Consider the following 17,811-nt stretch of genomic DNA (forward strand, 5'->3'; position numbering starts at 1 on the left):
TTTCCTCGGTCATGCCAACAACAAGCAGCTGTTGTGCTCTGAAAGTCATAATAGGTATGGGTAGTGACCTATGCTGGATCAAGAAGATTTAACATAACACCCATTTCCTTCTCACCCGGCCGGAAATTCCAGAGGCTCGAGTTCTCCGGGTTGACATGATTTCAGTCCCAGTTCGAAATGAGTTACCCAGAGACCCATTTGTCCTGGGAGGGGGAAGTCACGATCGCCTGCCTTGGAAGGTCATGTGAACAAGGAAAAGGCGGGGACATTTGACATCCCATCGCCTTGCATCACCCGAGATCCACGCCTTCCATTAAAACTAGTTCACAGGATCCTGGCACCATTCCTGCTACTATGATGTACTATACACAACTACACCTCTCACCTAACTATTTCATAACTACTAGGGTATGGGTATGGAGATAAGCATTGTATTGGATGAGGCGAGGCGATCATCCTTTCGTCCATCCGAGTTGGATTTCGACCCCAAACGTTTAGTATTGGATGGACGTGAGTCAGACAACTTCCGAGATCAGATTGCGTGAAATCCTTCAAGTTCCACCCTAGCAATTGGGGTACACGAAGACGAATAGCTTGCCGAGGGATTGAGTTCACAAAACTAACCTCGGGAAGCTCAAGGGTTCAGAATATAATTATACACCATATTTTTTAATTATTTAAGAAAAAGAATCCATACTGTCGGCCTCGCTCTCTCACAGCAATACCGCTCATTGACTTCGCGAATCACAATTTGCCCAGGATGGATATGCAGTTCCCCGTCTTACCTGAGGATGAGTTCGTCCTATACGCTACTGTCCGTGGCTATTCCTTTGCTTTTCGATCATTCCTCTACTGACGGCCTGATTTTATCTTAGGTTTGTGCCGTGCCAAATGGTGGTGATGACGTTGAACGTCATCTTCGTGGCCTTCTCAAATTGACACTCCGCGAGCCGGGAACTCTAGATTATGTTATCTCGCGCGACGATATCAATCCGGATACTTTCCATGTCTACGAGAAATACACCGGCCGTGAAGCCTTTGAGAAGCATATTGCAAGCCAAGAATTCAAGGACTTTGCGGCCTCCGGGCTCCTTGCCAAGCCACCTGCACCAAAGGCGCTGAAGCCTCTTCGGCCGCTATAGGTGACCTTCGGGACTGTGGAGGGATACCGCGGGGGAGTCTTGCACTATCAGGTTCAGAAAGAGAAGTGGAGAGATTACTGGCTTTGATACATGTCTTGACGCGTATATAAGGCTTATTTTCTGATCAATATATTGATTAGATTCGTTACCTAGTGAGGTGTAATAGCATTCGAATCGTATGCTAACTGGATAGCCATTACCAAAGAGCAATTCTACATACTCTAGGCATGGAATTGTCCACCGTTTGTAGCTGCCAAATCCAGTCCCACTAAAGGGCTACGAAAATTAGTTCTCCGTCGTGAGAGCCTAGTACCGTAGCATGCCCACCCGCATCGCTTACCACATTGCGGTAAGCGATGTGGGCAGGAATACCATAGTTCATGTTTGATTAAGTTGTAGAGAAAACAGTAGATATATTTTGGATACTTTATCCCTGAGAATTCATATTCTACGACAGGAATTCTTATGATGACCGGGTTTGAAGCCAGCCATGAAAATGCGTAGCCACATTCGCCTAAGCCCCACAAAAATTTTTTAAGACAAAAGAGTGCCTCGATCAAGCTCTAATTAAATGTAATATAGTTGCAATAATAATTGAACCGCTAACTGAGTTCATTATTCACAGACCTCGGGCATTTCCTATCCAGCGAACAAGGGTTAACTCAGTTCTGGGGCCATGCAGAGGTGATACATTTGTTGGGTCCGGTATAAATACAATACGAGACAAATGAGTCCAAGAAACCGCAGAAGTATTCTAGATCTCAATGCTGCCCTCCTGCCATCCTTCTCTTAATTAAACCCAAGCATCTGGGTCATTGTTAGGCCAAGATACATAGTATTCATCCAGAGGCTGTACAGCCCATAGAACCCAACGGAGTTCATGGTGAATAGCAAATTTGGTTGGAGTATAAGCCGCAAGGCCCATGGCAGTTAAACCGGGCAAGGATGAGCCGTTCATTATGGCCCCCCCGTTGAGGGGTAAGGGGAACGTTGGCAAGGGTATTGGTTTAGCGGGAGCTGGGTCTTGCTTCTACATCTGATACATCTGACAAGCCAGAGTCCACGTTGATTGATTTTGGTTTTGTATAATCAAGATGAGGTGCTATGACTCCAAGTTTTAAATCTACTGATGATAATAATTACATACGTACTGTTCAAATATGCTGGTCAAACCGTTGGCTTCCTCATCGCGGGCTATCGATGCAAATGCCGGCACAGTTTGCGGCATAGTTGACGTCCCCATGGCTACACAACGACGTCAATCATCCAAATAGCTTCCTCCTCTTGCAACATCCGTCGTTATGAATTGGGCATCCACCACGTAGGTCGACGAGATCTCTGACGCCAAGTCCCTACCTTGGGCATCATTGAGATCCGCGATGACAACATTGATGCTGCAACTGGCTAGTTTTCTTGTCGTTGCTTCGCCTATGCCTAATACTCCACCAGTAATGATTTGATTGTGTGCAGTCCCATTGAAGACACCGCGAATAGATGAGAGGCACCGTAATGTCTACCGAGTGGTAACTGGCTGGGAAGAAAGAACGAGGGCCATTGTTAGCAAGAAGAAGACTAGATTGTTGGATTCTTTCACAATTGCGACGAAAACTGCCCCACATCCATTACCACCTAATTATTAATGGAAGCCAAACTCTTGCCGGACGCGGGGTTGGCGACCGTTGCCCCATGATCGAGGGGCTCGGAAATTGTTTTTCCGTGCGCGAGGACGGCTTTGACGGCCATCTGGAAATCCACGGTAAAACAAACGGATTATAGCATGCTGAAGGGCTTCCGAGCTGAGATTTAGGTTGATGGAGTATCGCAGCATCTCGCTACTATTTAGTACCTGATATTTGGCCATCATCAGTAGTTGACAACCACAAGCCCTTCCAGTTACCTACCATTAGATTGACGAACAGGTCTTTCCCAATGTCTCCAGCGCTGAAGGGTCCATTGACTGGCTCCAACGGGGTGCACAATGACGGCATCAAGAGTGTCTCGACTGAAGGTGAACACTCCAACGGAGCAGACAAACCAGCTGTTTCCAGTGATCGTCTGAACGAGTTCGGATATCCCCAGAACGGGTCAGGTCGCAACTATGTTCTGCCCAATACATGGCACTCCAAAAAGACGAAGATCCGCGTAGCATGTATTGGCGCTGGGGCTTCAGGTACGTTTGGCTTGCCATGTTCGCATGACACGACGCGCTGCTCACTTGCATGTAGGGATATGTCTCGCCTACAAGATGCAACATCAGATGGATCCCAACACCTGGGAGCTGGCTATCTACGAGAAGAATGACAATATTTGCGGGACATGGTATGAGAATAAGTCAGTGTCCCAAGTCGCTGTGGTTGACGTCGAACGCTGCTAACCTCGTGCCTTTTACAGATACCCAGGTAACTATAAATTAGTCCATTTGTAATCCATGGCGATGTAAGACTAATGAATGGTTCCTCCTATAGGTTGCGCCTGTGATGTAAGTCAATTCCAGAAAAGCACCTTCGTATGGTATACGTCGACTAACGAGTCGAGACAGATTCCGTCGCATGTGAGTATAGTCTGAACATAGCCAGAGACGAGAGCAACCAGCTGAGTTACGGGCAGATCTACACCTACAGCTTCGAACCCCATCCCGATTGGTCTACCTACTTCGCGTATGCGCCGGAAATCCTGGAGTACTTCCGCAGTGAGTAAAACACCCTCGCTCAGCCGAGGTTGCGGGTGGGCCCGGACTGATGAAATGCGTTACGGTAGAATTCGCGGATAAACATCAATGCCAGCGCTTCGTCCAGGTGAATTCGAAGGTGGTGGAGGCCACATGGCATCCCAGGGAAGGAATCTACAAAATCGTTATCGAGGACACCAACACTGGAGAAACCAGGGAGGACTGGTCGCACGTCCTAGTGAACGCGACGGGAAACCTCAATAAATGGAAATGTTGGTGTTCGGCTCCATCATTTGGATGTGGATGACTGACGACAACTGCATAGGGCCTGAAATCGAAGGATTATATGACTTTGCAGGACCAAAGATGCATCCATCGCACTGGGACGAGTCGGTGGATTTCGTAGGCAAGACGGTTGGCAGTAGGCCTCGCTGTTCGATATGACATGTTCTGTCACTGACTGATCTGTTTCATAGTTATTGGTACTGGGTCGACCGCCATTCAGGTAGTCCCAGAGCTCCAAAAAGGTAGGGTGTGTACGAAGGTAACTCCAGAACATGCTGACTCGTTTAAACAGTTGCAAAGGGCCTCAAACTGTTCATGCGATCACCCACTTGGATCAGTCCTCCTTTCGGGGGAAATGTGCTGAAGGAAGACCTCAAGGGGGGGGAAGAGAACGCTGCAAGTCGGCAATACGTCTTCACCGATGAGGAGAAACGCAAATTCAGGGAGGACCCTGATTTCCTGCTCAATATGCGACAGAAAATCGAGGCGGAGGTGAATCTCCTGTTCCCCTTCTTCCAGCGAGGAACAGATCTGCAGAAGCAGATGCATGTCGTGATGACGGAGGAGATGCACAATCGGATTGGGCCAGGACATGAGGAGCTGAAGGTATGGCGATACATTGCCCAATGCGGGAAAGATTGAGCCGTGCTGACGAAGCTTCAGGAACATTTGATTCCCAAATGGCTCCCAGGCTGCCGTCGGATTACTCCGGGAGACGGTTATCTCGAAGCTCTCACTCAGGATAACGTTCAGCCAATCTTCAACGAAATCTCCAAGATCGTACCCGAAGGCCTGATTGACTCCGATGGAGTGCTTCACAAGGTTGACATCCTGGTGTGCGCTACCGGGGTAAGTTGGCACTGATTGCAGAAATCTGATCGATTCACACTGATCACGCGCGCAGTTCGACATTCCCTACGCCCCTCATTTCAAACTTACCAACGGAGACGGGATTAACATGCAGGACGAGTGGAAGGACGATCCAAAGTAAGTGGACGGACTGACGCTCGCATAATCGTTGTACTGACCGCCGTGCAGCCTCTATCTTGGACTGACCGCTCCAAGGTATCCCAACTACTTCGTCATGGTTGGTGTGGGCGGCACATGGGCCAAGTAAGCATCTCCCTCCTTTGTTTCCCTGAACGTTGTGCTTATATTGACTGCATTTGCAGCGGAACCATCCTTCCAGCGGTAAATCAACCTCCCTTCCCGAGCTCCCTATCTTACAACCGACCATGACTGACAAGCTTCCTATGCAGCTGGAGACCGCTTCCGAACACTTTATTAAGATATTCCGGAAAATGCAAGAGGAGGGCATTAAGTCAATTGAAGTGACACAGGAAGCATGCGACGACTTCATCTACCATCTTGACCTCTTCCACAAGTCCAAGGAAACTGTCTGGAGCGACACTTGCCGCAGCTGGTATAAGAAGAACGGCAAGGCATGGATCTGGCCAGGCGCGGTGAGTAGAACCCGGTTCTGGCGAATGACAATTGTTTGACTGACAAACCGTAGACTATCCACTACCTGAAAACGCTCAATGCGCCACCACGCTATGAGGATTATAAATTCACGTACTGGAGCGGTCGGCGCTTCGCCTACTTCGGGGATGGCAATGTTCAGGCGACAGCCTTGAAAGAAAATGTCTCGGCCATGGCGCCGTACATCAGGGAGAGCGATCACCCCTGGCATATTGCGTAGATTCAAAGGTTATCTCAACTAACCCTCGTCAGTTTACCAAAGACTTCCATATTTTGTGTGCTTTTTGATCTTTAAAATGGAAACGCTACATTTTATTTTACATGATATAAGGCTCATACCGAGGGGTGTTCGTAGCGAATTGGCTTAGTTGACCTGTTTTTGGCCATTCAGGTGAGTTCGGCTGGAACTGCAAACATATTCACCACTGATTAACAGGCTCTTGATACCCTGCAAACAAATTCCAGGCCCCTAAAGATGGATGATACATTTCGTCTTAGACCTATCTCTATACAGAGCCAATTACTACTTAGGCGGATATTTTTCACATTCCTTGGATGAGCAGATATAGACTTTCAGACCCAAAAGAACCTCTTCCCTTGTCGTGACCAAATTACCATGACCATAATTTATGTTGGTTGGCACTTTTCTGACACAGCATGACGTTACCGTACATATCATAATAGGTGAAATCTCTCCTTGAAGGAAGTTAAGTAGCCATTGACAATCAGTGTCTGCCAGGTGGATTGGCTTGGACACAACCCTCCCTCGAAGGAAAAGGGTGCGACGTGGGGGCGAAGCAAATCTTACGGCCCGGCTAGACCCAATTACAGCATGTGTCTCTCCATCACGTTTAAATCTTATGACCAACCCTATTGGTCCGTCCTCGGTATTAAATTGACCAAGCTGTGATGACAGGACTGCTATTATGGTCTAACCAGTACAAAGGACGAGAGTGTCAAGGGCGAGTTGTCGAATTGTCTGCGCAAGGGAAGCAGGGAAAGGAGCGAAAGACACGTTCTGTATCGAGCGATCTATGCAGACCATGTCTCTAGCCAGGAAAGAGGCTCTTTTATAGAAAACAAAGGAAACAAGCCAAACAGGCCAAACAGGGGAAAGCTGGTCACCTGTAGTCACCTGACATGGGTAATGGGAATCTCAATCAACCTTTTTCTTGACGAAATGACGATTTTCATATGGGACGAGTTCGCTAGTCAAGCAACAAAATTGAGTATCAGCCACGCTCTTACATTGAAAGGCTGGTCAAAAAAGACTGCCCGAGTCAAGGGCCGAGAGCGCAACCTAGACCTACGTGACGAATACTTTCATTTTATCCTAGATTTCAAGTCGTTTTACCTTGTCTATGTGGATAAGTCTGGATGTGATAAAAGGATAGGCTTTAGGCGCACGGAGTGGCCCCTACTAGGTATAGCACTAGAAATGCTTCACGCCAAACATGACCGTAGATCAGGATCAATCTCTCGGCTGTGGCCATAGAGACTAGCGACAAGAAACGTTCCAAACGCTCCTAGGCAAAGGGTTCAATGTAGAAGCTACCTTAGTTGACGCAATCAGCACGATCAGAAGGAAATAGTCACCCTCCTTCTGGCCTATGGCACAGACCCGGACTTTGCCAGGTCTCCGTGAAAGTGCAATTGGCCAAGCGATCTCAGGAGAGCATTGCTGCGCCATGGGGCTTGTATCTACCGGGAGGATCTGAATTTGTCCGAGCCTTCGCTCTCGAGCATATTGCAAGGCTAGCAGAGGAATTACCTGTTCATCCTGTCATCCGTTTGTTTCGCGCAAAGCTTGGCAGGGACGGCGATTTCCCTTCAGAATTGGGGTTCAATTCAGAGGAGGCTTTGGTGAGGACATCTTCAGTATAGTCAGCAGGACCAAGCATACCTACGCGTAGAAGCCAGCATCGACTGTGGTTTATTCTCACTCAAGCAGCTGGATTTGGCTACGAAAATTGAAAGTATTGCAGTACTATTCTCGAAGCTCATATTTGGATTAGAAGGTCGCTTTGGTTCTAGCATTAAGCAAACCAATCTCTATTACAACGCATGCTTTCAAGTGAAGTATCTTATTATAACCAGTTACAAAGATTCAAAGGTTAACCACCCTAGTGATAGTGGTATTCACAACAGTACTAAACACGAGGAAAGAGGAAGCAGGAATGACTCGAGGAGATCCAAATCACACGTCGATGCCGGCGGCAGCTGGTACTAATCAACCAGACATCAGGCACCACGTACGTGGGTCCCCAACAAATCCACCATGCCCCTCAAAAACCTGCCAAAAACACATCTTATGTGCCCAACCCCAAGAAAAATCCCATGTTTGTATGAGTTCCGCCCGATCGAGTTCAGTCGCTATCCTTACCCTCCGCCTCATCGGCAGTCGCGATAATCGCTGGTGGCTTAGGGATATTCCTGCGGAAGATGTGGCGCTTGAAGAAGTAGGGAAGCCACACGGTGAGCTCGTGGCCGATGAACTTGCTCGTCGGAACGGAGAAGACCTCTGTGGGGGATGTTAGCGGGGTAATTGGAGGATATTCTACGTGGGTTGTCACTTACGGTCCAACTCTTCCAGGGTGAGTTGCTTGGTTTCTCTGACGAAGCAGAATATCATGAACCAGGCGATAAGGTTGAGGCCAGCATAGAAGCCGACTATAGTTGGGTTAGTACTCCCTCACAGCAGTACTCGGTGGTGGGTACTTACATGCTCCAGTGGGAGTCATGACGGTCGTCATGCGAGGGAAAGTCAAGCCGAGAATGCCGGCTAGGCAGGTATGTCAGTAGAGTTCAAGTATGTGTTTTGAGTTTGATCAACTTACCGAAGGTGTTGTTAATGCACACGGCCCACGCCATTCCTTGCTCACGCTGGATGGTAGGGAAGACCTCAGCAGAATACTGGAAGGCCACGGGGCCTTCACCCAGGGAGTAACAGATGGTGAAGAGATAGACGAACCTATTGGGAATTCTCTGTTAGGTATTTCCGGTGTTTAAATCTCGACATGGGAAACATACAGCACAACAGGTCCAATATGCGCTCCTCGGCTGCGATTATCATCTGAGTTCAGAAGAGACAGACCAGCGGCCAAGAGGAAGATACACATCAGGGGGAAGGTCTTGAGAGAGAAAATGTTAGTCGTATTCTGTTTATACTGTCACGAACAACTTACGATCAATGTCAAAGTTCGACGACCCTTGGTGTCAATCAGGAACAACGTAGGAATTGTCGACACGACCTGGATGGCACCGTAACCAAGAGAAGCGTACAAGGCCTGGACTGCGGTATAACCAGCATTCTCGAAGATAGTTGAACTGTAGAACGAAATGACTGCAAGGTGTTAGAGATGACCGTTGATTGAGGGCGATGAACCACTTACTGTTAATACCGCACATTTGCTGAGCAATCATAACGGTCGAAGCACCGTAGTTGGCACGTCTGATTCTAGGCACGGTGAACAGATCCCGCATACGAGAGAAGTAGCCCGCACCACGGGCCTCCTTCAATTCCTCCTCGTAAATAATCCACGAGTAGTAAAAGTCTCGCGCGCCAATGATAGGATGAGCGCGGAGACGACACATCGATCGGAAAGCTTGGGCGTGCTTGCCATGCTTCATGAGCCAACGGGGAGACTCGGGGCAGAAGAAAATGCCAATCATGAGGATGAACGATGGAATAAAAGCCGAACCAAGTTGGAGGCGCCAAGAGATATCTCCAGTGTCCTTGACAATCACGTTGGCACAGAACCCCAAGAAGATACCCGCCACCACCCAAAGTTGCCAAAACATGACCAAAGCTCCTCGGATACGGTGCGGTGCCATCTCAGCCGAGTAGATGGGAACTGTGGCATTCTTTGCACCGATGCCGATACCCATGATGAAACGTGCGGCGAATAGACCTTGCCATGTCTCTGCAAAACCAGAACCAATCGGGGTAGCAGTGAGACAAGCAGCTGTCAAGAAGATTTCACCTCTTCGGCCCAAGTAGTGGTTAAGTGGATCAACAATGAAAGCACCACTGGATGGGAAATTAGTTTTCTGTTCTTAGAAACAAGAAAGATCGACCTTTTCCTAGATACTCACATGAGACCAGCAGTCAGGAAAATGATCGAGTTGACCAGTCCGACAATCCATTCATCACGTCCCTTGCCATTGATACCCAGAGCCTCAGGGAAGGACAGGTTGGCTCCGTTGGATCCAGTCTGATCCCAACCTTGTGTAGCAGCACCAATAGCACACAGTGCGATCGAGTACCACAGCATGACCGGGCCGTGCCACTTGTGGTCTCGCTCATAGATCAGGGCTGCACGTTCATCTTCAGTAAGCTCGGTGATGTCCTCAAAGTCCTTGGGGCTGCGAGCAACCAGGGCAGCACGGCCAAACAGGTCAGCGTGCTCGGACAGGTCGTGCATTTCCGCGAATCCGCGGGCATCCTCGTAGACTTGTTCCTTGGAGGAGCGCTGTGTGAAGCCAGAGGGTCAGTATGAATATTCGATGCCTCCCTGATAGAGTGCGACAAGCGCAGTCTTGGGAGTTGACCTGGGCAAAGCTTACCTTCAGAGGGTTCACGACGATGTTGAGAGCCGCAGCGTGAGATGGACGTCTTTCCTCGCCAATGGTGGGCGATGTAGCTTGAGTCGCGAATTCATCATGGGCAAGAGGGTCCTTGCCCGTGAGATCTTTTTCGTCTTTTTCATTCATGATGGATGACGAGTTGGAGTTAACGCAGTGGTGTGAAGAAAGTGGTGTCGAGATAGTGAGTCGAGAGGGTGATGTTTAGGAGATGAAGTTGGAAAGGGGTGCGGAGAGGTGAACGTGCAGCTCTGAGAAATAGCGCACGCGATGAATCCTTCTTTGAATCCTCACTTGAGTTGAGTGCACAAGTCGGCGCGCAAACCCTGGGGGGGGAAGAACGTTGGCGACTCCACAGCATTTAAAGCTTCGGCCTTTCAACCCCCCCCTCCCCCCGTGGGGTAAAAGCAGAACCAGTCACCACACCAGACACTCCTTCGGGCAAGATAAGACTCTTTCGAACGTCAGCACTCGCTCTTTCTGGGTGGCTTGCCATCCTTCCGCCCCCCCCCCCAACAGCCTGGAATCGAGTCAGCATTAGGAAAGTTCGGAAGAAGATCAGTGCACACATCGGCCGTAAGCCACGGTAAACCACCGGGCGGCCCATCCTTGTATAATTGCGCCATTTGTTTTTTAGGGTTTGATGCTCGATGGGGGCCATATTGATATTCATCAAAAGCATGAACTTGAGTTCAATGGCTAAGAAAGTTGCTAGAGCCTTTTCTAGATTTCCATTCACTCGATATCTCCGTGAATCCTTCAACTCCCATCGACCCCCCTCGATCAGCGCCCCCGAGAAACGTGGATGTTCGGCAGCAACGCCGTCCGCTACGAGCCATGTGGTGCGGGATTGGATAGACCCATTCTCGGCGGGCCCACCGACTGCGCTCAAAGCGTTTGCGGGGAGGGCAAAGGGAAAGAGTCAGAGTCACTGGGCGAACGACTGGGAAGCGTCGATTGGTCGTTGAAGTCTCGCCCGGGACGCCTTTTCTGGCTTGCGAAGCAGCTTAGCTGGTCCTGCTGGGCCTGCCGAATCCCCCAACAAACGCCCCAGTCATGCGGTGTATTTATGGGGCATTTGAATCATCCTGCTGTCGTTTGCACCGAGCTCAGTCCAGTGGACTGAGTAGAGAGAACCATCCATTAATCACAATGATGAACATGCCCCAGGGCGCGCTTACTTGCCCAACACAGCATTTGCTGCCCTGGGCCACTTGCGACCAGCACATTCAGCCCCATGACTCTGGTAATTCAGTTATATCCACGGCAAGGGAGAGATCCCTCTTCCACTGACGTCTTCGGCCATGCATCCGGTTTCCTAGCTTGGAAGAATCATCCCACTCAATTGGTCCGCAACAATTGACTGGTCATGCCCATGTGGTTAGCTCATGGTGAAGCAGGAGCACTCCCTAGGCGCCTCGCATGCACAATCGTACAATACTGTACATCGTCATATCATCCAGCATTTACCCAGGCGGAGGTTTGCCCTGGATATGCCGCTGACCTGGCCAGCACTGGGTCTGAACAAGCTACCAAGACAAGAGACCTCCTGTGACTCCTGAATCACCGCTGCTGACAAATCTGGATAGATTTCCGATTTTCATCCCTACTAGGAAGGTTCACGGCATCTCCGCATACTTTCCGCCCGAGGACCCAGCGGAGAAAGTCCGGAGGAGAAAGCATTTTTCGGTTTTAGAGAACCACAATCGAACCGATCGGGAACCGGGCAATGATCTGCATGGCTGCCTCAGGCATAAACTCATCATCAACAGCTAAGACTAGCGCGGCTAGTACATCGACTTAATAACACATTTTACTCCTGATATGAGATTCCTCATAAACTCTTCGGTTTTCTGTACGGGAGATGTCCAGAAATAGTGGGGTAGCCTTCATAGTAATCCAGTGTACTTGTGACTCCAGATCATATGAGAGTCTCATGAAACATCCGACGGTCTTCACCAAAGCGGGTTTTTCTCGCACTTAACAAGATAGGTTGTTGGGAGTATCGCCAGCTCTTTATGGAGCGGGACTGAATAGAATGCGTCTGATCGGGATGTAGCACCGTACGCCGCTAGATCATTCACGTGAAGTCAACGTTGATCTTAGAGTAGGAAGGATGTCGTCAATTCTCACCCCGAAAAGTCTCCAGAGCTGGTGGGTTAATCATAGATGAGTCCGTCTTGTTTTCAAGGAGTCTTTCAAATCGTTCCTTGAATTCAGTGGCGACGACAGATGAGTCCATCGTAATCGGTGCAATCCTCACAAGACCCTTATTGATGATCGTGATACATACCGTCCTCGCTCTCGAGATCACCCAGGACCCATCCTCCGCCATAGAAACTTTAACACTATGTTATACAAACCTAAAGGATAAGTAATACTAAATTGGGTTGGTTAAAATACTATATACCAATGGGAAATATATCGTCTCTCTGCTGAGGTTGAATGCCGGAGGGAATTTGATAGTCCTCTGCGTCCAACGGTTCAGGCATTAATGGCCTGGATGACGAGAAAAAACAGGTCGCAGAACCTGGCTTCGCCCACTTGTAATAATATTTTCCGCCACCGGTAGGGCAAATGGTCAGAGGCATTCGCCCAGCTTACTATATTGCCTCTGGATATTATGTCTTCTCTGAATACGAATCTGCCACAAGTCGCCTCCTCTACCTGTGAATGTTAGCTTGTTACACTCGGTGTAAGAAAGGTATTGTTGGCAATATCTGACTTGCAACCAATCTTCTGTGTATGGGATACAAGGCAAGTTTTGATTCGAGTCGTAGGCCTCGGTAGTGACCAAAGATGACTAAAATGGCGTATTCGTCTTTATAGCAAAGGGGCAGTCACAGCTAAACCTTCGTTAGTTCAAACAACGGCGGTTGGTCCTCTTCGTCGCCGGAATTATCATTTCCGAGCCCGGTGTTGAGGTGGGCAGGAAGCCATACAACCTCGGCAGGAACTAAAGCGATAAGAAGTACTTTACTTCGAGTCTGCAACCGAGAGCAATCAAAAATTGGTTATGGAAATTGCAACAGTTGATAGCGTACAATCCTTGACAAATGTATTTTTCTGCGCTTGGCAAATCTGCGATAATTACTGGGTCGGGGGTTAGTAAGTGATACGCCTCGTTAGTTCTGGGATTGTTGAAATTTGACGATGTTTCATATCATCACGGGACTCAATGTCTGTTTTGCGGAAGATCTTCTATCTCGAGGCTGCAACGTTCTGCTTGCCCATATTACTGCTCGGCCGGAAGCGAAGGAATTCCTCGACAACCAACCTCGTTCCTTAAGCTCCCCCGGCGCGTTATATTGAAGAAGCGATGTGACGAAATGGAGGCATCTTGAAGACATGTTCACCCGTCCGGAGGCAGCATTCGGCCGCGTGGATATCGTTTGTCCTAGTACTAGAGCTTACGAGCCACTCTAGCCCAACTTCTGGTAATCTCCTGGCAGCAGCCTATCGACTGACAGCACGGACAGTGATAGATACCCGATGTTAGACATCAACCTCATTCACAACATTCGAGTTACTCAGCTGACTATCGGGGATTTCGTTGAGCGGAAGAATCGAGGAAGCATCGTGCACATCTGAGGTATCTCCGGGCAGGATGCGGCGCTCCTCACGCCCATGTATGTCGCCAGCAAATTGAGCAGTAGTGGTTTTGTGCGAAGCCTGGTGCCTTTGGAAAAGGGCTCAAGGATTAAGGTGACTGCAGTGGCCCATGGTATTGTGAAGACTCCTCTCTGGGCTGAGTCTTCGTGAGTGGTTTCATCCGTAAGTTCACAGACTGTGAAGATGTAATGAACTCAAGTGAAAAAAAAAAAAAAAAAAAAAAAGATGGAAATGATCGCCAAGGGTGACGAATGGGTAACACCAGAAACCGTTGCAGAAGTGATAGTTGACTTGATTGAGAAGGACGAGTGCGGGACTGGAAGGATTGATGGTGGGACGAGTCTGGAAGATGGAAAACGACTGTGTCGGGTGGAGCAGTTCAATAATCCAGGCCAAGAAGGAGCGGGCAATATGATGAGAGGACAAGGCTACGAGTAAAATCATTGAAATGTTGAGTGGGTACTAACTGATCTTGACGAACTGGTCCATTTTCGGTTGTTAGTAACTGCCCCTCCATAAGTCACCATTACTATAGATATTGACTGCGATTATTTTACATCCACCCGTATAAAGATATGTATACTACTGGTACAAGTACATGGAGGAGTTTCTTTGCAGGAGCCAGTCGGATCTTCTAGCTAGCTGCCTGATGGATGGCCGAGTAACGGGTGAGAATCAACTCCCCACACCCCACCTTTCCCCGCATTTAATCTTACCGAAAGATACATATCCCCAGCAAAAGACAAATCCATTTTCATTCCCTTTTCTGGCCGTCTAACTAACTACGGTCAATTACCCCTACTGGCACAACATGTCCACCAGTCTGGCTGAGCCTGGAACTGTCGGATCCAGCTTCAACACCACATGCAAGTGGACCTATACTCAACATCGGAGTGGTGAGGATAATCCCGATCCTCCACCCCGTCCCAAGCACCGACGGGCATCGAAGGCCTGTCACCCTTGCAGCTTGCGCAAAGTGCGCTGCGACGTGGTCAGAGGCGGAGAGCCATGCACGAATTGCAGATTGGACGAGGTTCACTGCTTCGTTGGGGAGAGAAGACGAGGGGGCGGGTGAGTTGAAACCAATACCATAGTTCCAGTTAATTGAGTGGTGCTAAAGTGGCTTGACTAGAGGAGAACGGAGACGACGACTAACCGCTGAGTCCCGCACAGCCGGTATCTCGACAGATGATCAGGCTGCGGCGCTGAACGCTGGGGACAGGGAGGCATTGCATCCTGGACAGTCTCTTTGGCGGGAAAGCGGTATGTGGCAATGTCTATTATCCACGGATTTTAGGGTATCTAGTTGAACTCATACTTTTCTGCAGGGCTACTTCGAAGTCCTGGACATGAAGCGAAGAAAAGCACTCCCAGCTCGTATTCAGAGCAGGCCTCGCACATGAAGACGACCACAACACCACAAAAGGACGATCTGGACGGTTTGTCACCACTTAGATGTGTTAGCCGGAACGCGTCACAAAGCGGCTCCTCGACCAGGCTGTCAGTTAACCTGCCACCGTACATTCGGCCGTTACCTGCGGCCATCAGTCAGGTCGACCTTGATTTTTTATCGGCCAAGGGTGCCTTTGATCTGCCACCTGACTCTCTCCGCAAAGCACTGCTCGACACGTACCTGCGGTTTGTCCACCCGTATATGCTGGTGTTGGACCGAGAGGATCTGCTCCGTGCGTTTCATAGCGGGGCAGATTTTCATGTGCAAGGCGAGGCAGATCCCAGGCTGAGTCTAATATTATACTGGGCAATTCTCTTCGCAGCCAGCTCAGTAAGTTTCCTGCATTATCACTCCGCATAACGAGTCCAATACTGATAATCCAAATCCCCTAGCACGTACATATATCTGTCTTGGAAGAAATGGGATATGACTCGCGTCTAGTAGCTCGGAGGGCACTGTTTTGGAGGTCAAAATTGCTCTACGACCTATACATTGAGCAAGATTCCGTCATACTACTCCAAGCAGTCCTACTCATGTCATATCGGTTCAAGGAGACGGATAATCCGCGCGACTCATGTCGCCTGTTAGATTTCTCTACATCTTTCGTTCAAGGAATGGATTTGCCCGGCTTAATTCGGAACTCAGTGCCATTAACCAAGCGTCAGAAATTGCTTCGCAAGCTATGGTGGTGTTGCTTCGTGCGAGATACTCTCGTTGTTGAGCAACTGATGGCTCCGTCAAAGACCAAGGTAGAAGAAAGTGATATCCTTCCCTTGACACTCGATGACTTCAACGTGTCCCAAGATTCCAACACCTGGGTCCATACATCGGCCATCATATATATTAGTCAGACTCAGCTCTGCATCTACATCAACCGCATTCTTGAAACACATGTCTCCGTCGCTGCTCTCACTCGCTCACACTCGGCCTTCAGTTATGGGACCTCCGGGGCGGCGATCGGCGATTTACTTTCCGACAAGATTCGCCTGTACGATGCCGATCTGACAAATTGGCTCAAGGAATTGAGTGGAGACGCCACTCTGTCGCCAGTCAATCCGGACGGGACATCTCCAGGCGACTCCAGCTTGCAGCTACAACAGATCCTACTCCGTATGACATACCTTGTTGCTCTCTCCATCTTGCATCGACCGCAAGTCCTCCCTTCAAAATCGGAGGTGGCACTCGCAACGCACATCAACATCAGCGTCCGAATGCTCTCGAAGGACCGCATGCACCATGTGGCAACACGGACGACAGATCTGGCTGAGGCTATACTGCTGCAGCAGCTCTCTAGATATATGCCCCCTTACAGGTACCAAACCCACGCTCTTCAGCTTTTTCCTCTTGAGAGTTTTTCGTGACTCCATAAAATGCTTACCATCCAATAATCAGTGTAATTCTTCTAGTGACTGCTATTACGGTTCACTTAATGGAGATACAATTCAGCCACGGCCCTACCCGCAGTGATCTATGCCGGAAGATTAGTACAAGCGTCACACTCCTGTACGAACTTCGAGAGATATATACTGAGGCTGGGCGATCGTTGGACCTACTTCGCCCTGGCCTATTAAAAGCTGGAATACCTTGCTCTGGCTCGATAAAGCCACTATCACTAAATGGAGAATATGAGCCCAACGAGCCCTTAGAAGTAGCTTTAAGCGACGACCAGGCCGGCAGAGTTGGCTTCGGGGTCGAGCTTAACAATGCTTCTCTGCAGCCCATGACAGGCAGCACAAAGGCTGCCAACGTGGCCCAACTCGATGCTAGTGTGCCAGATCTGAGAGGGGATGGAGCGATGTTTGATATGTTTCCTGATTTGTTTTGTCCCAGCCCTGGAATACCAGCTTCTTTCCCTCTTCACCTGCTCCAGGGTTGTTCTAGTGCTGGAGGAACCGGACTGGGGGCTGATCAGAGACCTACCGGATATCCAGCATCAAGAGGACATAAGAGGATACAAAGCGGTTAGGGATCATCCGATCTTCGCCTCTTTGGCAGGAAGTGTGTGTGGAAAGTAGATCCATCATGCGAAATCCCCGCAATTAGGGTATGGAGTCATCCCGGAACAGAAGAAAGGGGACAGGCGATCTCGCATATCTCCTGTACTTAGTTTCCTTCTTCAAGGACCAGTTCGTGGATTTATTTGATATACTGATCTAGTCTTGTTCTCTCCATAAAGCTGTCATATCATTCCCTAATCGACAGGCGCTCCACCTTGTACAAGTAGATTTGTGACAATATGAACCCCTAGACCCCTGTCAAGAGCTAGTTGGTTTGACTTGGGAATATGTCCAGGTGAGGGCTGACTCGATTGTGCTCCAACCCTGATCCACTAAGGTCACCAATCATGTCCCTATTCACCAGCGCTTTGCTTTCTGTAGTCCCTCTATGTACGTTTTGCTTCCCTCTCGGTTAATTAATCGTAACTTTTCGACTATAATAGAAACAAAGTCTATCATGCACTTACTCCCGCAAGATCGAATGTATTTATCCTGGTTTTCTATTTTTCTGAGAATGGAGGAAACCACTCCCAGGATGGGACGAGAAGAGCCCGGTAGGGGCTTCTGGAGGATATAATGGGTATCATC

The 17,811-nt window shown here is 49.0% G+C and overlaps 5 protein-coding genes across 5 annotated transcripts; 4 read left to right on the forward strand and 1 right to left on the reverse strand.

The window, feature by feature from the left end:
* Positions 1-760: 760 nt before the first annotated feature.
* On the forward strand, positions 761-1,142 carry N7458_000967 (putative quinol monooxygenase; the record flags this gene model as incomplete). Its single annotated transcript, XM_056904361.1, has 2 exons — positions 761-814; positions 876-1,142. The coding sequence occupies 2 exons, from the start codon at positions 761-763 to the stop codon at positions 1,140-1,142; spliced, it is 321 nt and encodes a 106-aa protein (XP_056772128.1).
* A 1,929-nt stretch (positions 1,143-3,071) lies between these two features.
* Positions 3,072-5,797, forward strand: N7458_000968 (flavin-containing monooxygenase; the record flags this gene model as incomplete). The annotated part of the gene is made up of 16 exons (XM_056904362.1): positions 3,072-3,312; positions 3,368-3,473; positions 3,534-3,541; positions 3,608-3,621; positions 3,682-3,693; positions 3,750-3,831; positions 3,900-4,082; positions 4,136-4,231; positions 4,287-4,337; positions 4,388-4,701; positions 4,759-4,944; positions 5,000-5,082; positions 5,134-5,208; positions 5,268-5,286; positions 5,355-5,558; positions 5,612-5,797. The coding sequence occupies 16 exons, from the start codon at positions 3,072-3,074 to the stop codon at positions 5,795-5,797; spliced, it is 1,860 nt and encodes a 619-aa protein (XP_056772129.1).
* Positions 5,798-7,943: 2,146 nt separating this feature from the next.
* N7458_000969 (sugar porter family MFS transporter) lies at positions 7,944-10,290 on the reverse strand (the record flags this gene model as incomplete). The annotated part of the gene is made up of 9 exons (XM_056904363.1): positions 7,944-8,098; positions 8,155-8,247; positions 8,300-8,359; positions 8,415-8,548; positions 8,608-8,708; positions 8,763-8,920; positions 8,970-9,607; positions 9,673-10,049; positions 10,144-10,290. 9 exons carry the CDS (start codon positions 10,288-10,290, stop codon positions 7,944-7,946), a joined length of 1,863 nt encoding a protein of 620 aa, XP_056772130.1.
* Positions 10,291-13,998: 3,708 nt separating this feature from the next.
* On the forward strand, positions 13,999-14,211 carry N7458_000970 (NAD-dependent 15-hydroxyprostaglandin dehydrogenase; the record flags this gene model as incomplete). The annotated part of the gene is made up of 1 exon (XM_056904364.1): positions 13,999-14,211. One exon carries the CDS (start codon positions 13,999-14,001, stop codon positions 14,209-14,211), a length of 213 nt encoding a protein of 70 aa, XP_056772131.1.
* Positions 14,212-14,584: 373 nt separating this feature from the next.
* Positions 14,585-17,021, forward strand: N7458_000971 (transcription factor domain-containing protein; the record flags this gene model as incomplete). Its single annotated transcript, XM_056904365.1, has 5 exons — positions 14,585-14,844; positions 14,906-15,036; positions 15,102-15,556; positions 15,619-16,538; positions 16,619-17,021. Coding segments are annotated over 5 exons (2,169 nt in total), but the record flags the coding sequence as incomplete, so codon positions are not given.
* Positions 17,022-17,811: the final 790 nt, after the last annotated feature.

Source organism: Penicillium daleae (genome assembly GCF_028827525.1).
Source record: "Penicillium daleae strain IBT 16125 chromosome Unknown utg000001l_segment0_segment0, whole genome shotgun sequence".
NCBI lineage: Eukaryota > Fungi > Ascomycota > Eurotiomycetes > Eurotiales > Aspergillaceae > Penicillium > Penicillium daleae.